The sequence below is a fragment of the Halyomorpha halys genome, unplaced genomic scaffold (genome assembly GCF_000696795.3).
Source record: "Halyomorpha halys isolate HHAL.00 unplaced genomic scaffold, Hhal_1.1 Scaffold398.1, whole genome shotgun sequence".
Lineage (NCBI taxonomy): Eukaryota > Metazoa > Arthropoda > Insecta > Hemiptera > Pentatomidae > Halyomorpha > Halyomorpha halys.
This window is the reverse complement of record NW_027109697.1, coordinates 50837-57386: the sequence shown is the minus strand read 5'-3', so window position 1 is coordinate 57386 and position 6550 is coordinate 50837. Positions and strand designations below refer to the sequence as shown.

The following is a 6550-nucleotide window of genomic DNA, read 5'->3' as shown; positions in this document are numbered from 1 at the left end:
AATACCAAAGGTAGTAAAAGGTAAGACACAACACGAATTACTTTTTCTTTCTACACAGTAATGCACTAATAACTCACATTTTATTTCTGTTTTAGAGGGTTCGAAAAAAAAAAAAAAAAAAAATTATCATGGTTTAGAACGCTCGGCAAATATTCAATAACATCATTACAGGAGGGTGGTTCGGGAAGTTAAGCTGGTTGTAACCAATACTCGGTGCATGTAAAATGTTTTAAATGAAAGATAAAGACACATTAATTATTTTTTGTTTTTAGTTCAATTTATAATATTTGAGTTTATTACTATAATAAATGATAGATAGTGTCGTTTCTGTTCGAGGTAAGTTCTGCGAGGACCCATCTGAGGTGACTTCGAGGGCACCGACCGTTCAATCCTTCTGGTCAGATTGGACATCGGCGGTCAGCAACTACGAAGGGCTCCAAATTGACGAGGCTATCTGCCTCGAAGAGAGTACGTAAGTGGTCCGATATTAATATATTAGCTCTTTGGTCCAAAGAGGTAGGATTGTTATCGAGTAAGTTTGACTTATAAAACAGCGTGTCTTAGACTACACTTAAACTGGACACTTCGGAATTCCCCCATTTCGATATATTAGAACAAATATGCCTATTATATTGGAAAGGATAACGAACAATATTTGTTATCTGCCTTTAAGGATTGGAATAAGAAATGATAATTTATGAATAAGTGAATTATCATTACAGTTAATGAATTGTAACATTACAAAGAGGTAGAAAGGTGCACTCTGTCGACTAACCAGCCCAAGAGGAGAAACAAGTCATTTCACCACAATGTTTGATTACTTTAGTGAAAACTATCAATAATTACTAGTCAAAATTGATGAGTCTGTCAAGTACAGGTAGAGGGAATAAAAAATGGCGGCTGTTTAAAAACATTTTTCATTCGGAACTCAATATATTTAAAATTACCGACAACACTAGAAAATCAAAGAGAACATCTTTAAAGTAGAGTAAATTTTCTACAATATGAGCCCTAATAGAGCTATTTACGTTCAATAGTTTTTGAGATATAGGTTTTTAAAAAGCAAAATTTCATAAAAAATGGACTGAAAAATGTGAAGCCAGTGAATTTATTTTGTGAAATCTACATCTCAAAAACCATTCGACGAACAAGTGTTCATTAGCACTCAAATTAAAGCTAGTCTAATGCACTATAAAGTAGGTTTTAAATTTATCTTTGTAGGAGTAGTATTTTTTATTATATTTGACGAAATAAATTGATTTATATATGTATATAAGTTAAAAGAAACATGAGAAATACCAGTTTACCAAAAACAAGACAAAGTAAAAGAGAAAGTAAATAAAACATAGATGAATAAATATAAGTAAATGCAGCGATGGATAATTTAAGGGATAAAGAGATAACAAACAGGAGAAAAAAACAAAAGTATAATAGAAAAATGTTTGGTGATGATAATAAAATGAGCGTAAAATTATTTAGTCTTAATTAAGTTTAATATATGGCTGTATGTATGCGAGATACAGTTTTTATCGATTTTGTGGTTAACTGGAAGGGGTTCAAGATGTTCAAGGGATTCAATTTTTCCTTCCCCGTATTGTTTTTGTTTTATGTACATCTCCTGTATTTTTTAACTGTACATTTTACGTATTTTTATATTAAAAATTTTTACTCGTGCCATTGTTACTTATTTTTATTCACTTAATTACTTATTTATTGTTACTTATTTTTATTCACTTAATTACTTATTTATTGTTACTTATTTTTATTCACTTAATTACTTTTTTATTGTTACTTATTTTTATTCACTTAATTATTTATTTATTGTTACTTATTTTTATTCACTTAATTACTTATTTATTGTTACTTATTTTTATTCTTATCATTGTATCTTATCTTTGTATTTTTATTCTTATCATTGTATCTTATCTTTGTATTTTTATTCTTATCATTGTATCTTATCTTTGTATTTTTATTCTTATCATTGTATCTTTTTAGCCCTGATGAAGCCCTACAAAGTGGGGCGAAACGTCGGAAAATAAATAGTTGTAAACTATTTTTGTTTCTTTTGTATCTTTTTAGCCCTGATGAAGCCCTACAAAGTGGGGCGAAACGTCGGAAAATAAATAGTTGCAAACTATTTTTGTTTCTCCTTTGACCGCAACCCTGACCATTTTCCTATACATCAAATTGATTTATAGTTGCATCTGCAAAATTTATATTCGTATGCGAATGTCATAAAAACTTCGAACTATTCCTGCGAAGATACGTGTCGAAAACTAGTTTATAGTAAGTTAAATTACCCTTAATATGAGTTCTGCCAGATATAGGTACGTGTACGTTCATAGTTCCTGAGCAATATTTTTTCGAAAATCAAACATTTTATTTGAACAACTAGAAATTAAACTTTTATGAATTTATTCTGTCGAATATCATGAAAACTACTACTCCTACGAAGATAAACATTATAAACTACTTTATAGTACATTAAACTAGCTTTGATTTGAGTGCTGACTGATATCTTTATGCCTAATAGTTCCTAAGATATATTCTTTCAAATTAAATTCAGTAACTATACCTAGTAACTATAAAGTAACTATACCTAGTAACTATAAAGTAACTATACCTAGTAAGCTATACCTCGAGTTACTATTGAAAGCTCTATTAGGGCTCATATTTTAGAAAATTTACTTTACTTTAAATGACGTTCTATTAGGTATTCTAGTGTTGATGGTAGTTTTAAAGATATAGAGCTCCGAATGAAAGAATTTTTTTTTAACGTTTTGAAACTGCCATTTTTATTCCCCCTAGGCATACTTGGCAGACTCATCAATTTTGAATAGTAATTACTCATAGTTTTCATTAAAGTAATAGAAAATTGGGGTGAAATTACTGACTTTCTCCTCTTGGGCTTTGGTACTAATATGCCCTCCATTATACTCTTTCATCCAAGCATTTTTCGGCGACAGTTTTTTAGAAATTTTATTCATTAATGTTTTACATTCTTTTTTATAACTATATTATGTATATCTTTTCAGGCATGCTCCTGCATTCGATTGTTTAGGGCCCGGAAGTTATTGGTAAGTACGACTAATATACGATTATTAAAGGTAAGAGTTTTATTTTTAATAAGTTAGGATATATAAGGTCTTTTCTATCAACTACTTTTGTCTGTCTGGAGCATGCGTAGTATGGGTTTTTGCCTCCCAAAACCACTAATGCACATGATCCGTTCAGTTTCGAACAGTCAGAAGCGGTCGAAGGAAGAGATATATTTAACCTCCTTACGGACATTTTTGTTATATTATTCAATTAAATATTATATTTCTTATTTTAGTTTTCATGAGACTATAGCGGAATAAATGACATATCAAAAATAAGCTGTTAAAATAATTATCAATTAGGATGTTAATTCCTTGACGGCGTTATCCATGATGTATAACGCGGTCAGGGTGACCATTAAAAAAAAATGTAAATATTAAAAACTATTTATTAATAACGTTACGACCCACATTGAATAAAGAAAATTTAACTTACTATTAAGTAGTTTATGACATGTATCTTCGTAGGGGTAGTAATTTTTACATTTGAGTATCAATAAAGATGTGACACATGAAAGTTTGTCCTTCTCCTACTTGGATAAACCTAATAAATTACTTAAATAAAGCCCTTTCCTTCCAAGCCTAGAGGAGCCAGTAGGAAGGTAAACAATTACCTCATATTGTGTAGGTTTTAACTGTTTATTTCTTTACTTAAAATTATAATAAAAGTAAAAATCATGACATCTTAACCGCCACCCATTGTGTTTCTACTAACTTTGGAAGGCGTAGGATGGAAAGGGTTAGTTGGCAGAAAAAGTGAAGCCAAAGAGGCGGGCCTTATGCGCCTTTCAGGGGCATGACAGAGGAGAAGGGGATGAGTACGAACCAATCACTGGCTACTTTCTATTGCACTTAAGATTTGTCGGGGTTAGTTAAGTCTTAGGCGGTTCTCCAGCCTGATATCCACTTTACAGAAGGCCCTCGACAAGGCTTATTCAATAGTAGGTAAGAAAGGAACGTCCGTGCCAGGGGATGAGCCCTGGGCACTGAAGCAGGTAGAGGAGGTCTAGGTAAGAGAGAGAGTCTGAGGTAGAGTAACAGTTCTAGTTTCCGATAGTTAAGTGCATTGTTTTGGTATCGTTTATTAATCATTGTATAGATATTGTTAAGTGTAATGTACAGAAATTATTAATATATAAAAATGACAATATGTTTTTACAAAATAAAGTAATATGTAAATTTGAGCGCTTCGGCGAGGCTCGAGGTGCAGCGCTCTGGCGGGTTGTGGCTGAACCGCTTGCTCCCTCTCGCTACAGATTACTATGGTGGACATTCCTATTAATTTTAACATATACTTTCCGCTCATAAGCGTGGCCTTTTTTGACTTGACTTTTGATTTGAAGGAGAGTAGGGCTATGCCATCCCCAGCTACTAACTGACACTAGGGCTAAGTTACAAAAAGGCTACAACCAAAGAGGTTGTAAATTGACATTGATACTACTGTTTTATCCCTAGATACATTAGACTATAGTAATTAAGCTGATTATAATAAGTAATTCCAAAACGATTTCAGTTGCCCAAAAGAGAAAGCGGATAACTGCCACTGTGAGGTGACAACAACAATGGCGGAAATGAAGGTGTCTAGGTTCATAAGTTCAGGGTTCAACGATCCAGTGCAGCATAATTTGCCAAGAAGGGGCTTTGTCGGAAAACAAATCGATGGTATATAATTTTTATTGATAAAATATATTAAATATAATAGAAACACAAATTATTTTGATCCTATACTTTCAACATATTTTATCACCTCTCCGACGTTTCGTCCCTTTAGGCCATTATTAAGGAGACAACCTAAAATTTTCATATTATTAACACATAATTCAGCTCATACTAATATTTCTTCTAACATACATTATAATTGATTTGTCACATTCGCTAAAGTAGTTTGTTACAATGCGGGCTAATAGCCCAAGTTAATAATTTTTTTGTTTAATAATTTATTTATTGTTTTTTACAATTGTATAAAAATATATACAACAAGTAAATTTGCTGTAAGTGATACAATCACATGATACAAACATCTGGAGAATCTATCCATTGATAAAACTCCAATAACACTTCTAGAAGATCTCGAGGCCATCTTCTTTTCAGATGCCTAGGAGGATTATTAGGAAATGAAGGAGAAGCCAGGTTAGAAACAAGTGGATTTAACTCAAACTCAACTCCGTATGCCCAGATAGCCTTTATTATAGTCATGTAGATCAGTATTTTGTAATGGATATGACCTTTTGTAATGGATTGACCCTTTGCAGATTTGGCCAATACCTTATTCCGAGCAAAGACCCGCCTCTTCGGACCCAAGCACTTGAACTATTCTTACATCATGCGGATGCAGCAATATCCAAACCAGAAGAGGGTGATATACCAAATGCCCCTGAAGGATGAAATAGGCAATGTAAAAAAGGATCCTTAAAGAAATATTTTTTTAGTAATAAAGTATTTACTTTATTGGTCTATATTATGTTCCAATTTCAGTATTTGTAACCGGGAGGGGTTCGCTTGAAACCGTGTTAAGAACTTTATACATTATATATTACATATATCTATATATTATACCTAGGTCTCCTATTACGAAAATACAATCTGAAGCTCACTAATCTCATCCAATAAATTTTTAAATACCTCTTTATAGAGCTGCGTCCCTTCAGCCAATCTTAGTTATTCATGCTACATTATTTTGGAAGTTTTTATCCATTTTTATTTATCAATTACTCTCTACATTTTTCTTAACCCACTCAGAATAAACGACATTGTATAAGCTGTGATACCACATAATTCCACAAAAAAAAATTATTTCTTAAAGAAAAATTAATTAATAAATAGTTTCAACTATATATTCATAAAAAAGTTTTAAAATGCTTAAAAATTAATCATTAATTATTTTTGAACATAAAGATACAAGTGAAAAACAAAACAAAAATTTTTATTTATTTCAATATTAAACTGGCATTGGAAGAGGAGATCAAGCAGTTCTTTCTCAGCAGCCACCAAAGTTAGACCTACGAGATCTCACGAGAGAAAATTATTTGCAGTAAAATCCAGTACAAGTTATTTTTGATGATTACAAAATTCATTAGATGTTAAATAGACAATAAGGTCAAAGAGCAAACTACATTAAATGTGTTCATGATCAAAGTAATTATGATAATATATATATAAATAATTTACCTTGTGAGCGCATCCCTGACCATCCTCTTCATAGTTTTAATTATGATAATGTTCGAACCAAAAATATTTAAGTATGGTTTTAAAGTAGAAATAATTATTAGGAATTATTATAAAGATGTGATCTTATCCATCTGTGAACTTCAATTAAGATCCAACCACCAAATTATTTTATTACAATTGTTAAAATTTTATTTAATATTTAAATTAATATTTATATTTTATCTCTTAAATTTTAAGTTGTTTTTGTTTATATAATGAATTATATTTCTTATATAAATAACTAA

General features: G+C 31.1%; 1 protein-coding gene across 1 annotated transcript in view; it reads left to right on the top strand.

Moving 5' to 3' along the window:
- The window catches only part of LOC106682240 (uncharacterized), a 25746-nt gene extending 20192 nt beyond the window's left edge, over nucleotides 1-5554 (top strand). The window contains exons 5-8 of the mRNA XM_067047866.1: nucleotides 342-472; nucleotides 3036-3077; nucleotides 4612-4760; nucleotides 5351-5554. Coding sequence (XP_066903967.1) covers nucleotides 342-472; nucleotides 3036-3077; nucleotides 4612-4760; nucleotides 5351-5511 — 483 coding nt within the window. The 3' untranslated portion in view covers nucleotides 5512-5554. The remainder of the gene's footprint in view (nucleotides 1-341; nucleotides 473-3035; nucleotides 3078-4611; nucleotides 4761-5350) is intronic.
- The last annotated feature ends 996 nt before the right edge of the window (nucleotides 5555-6550 follow it).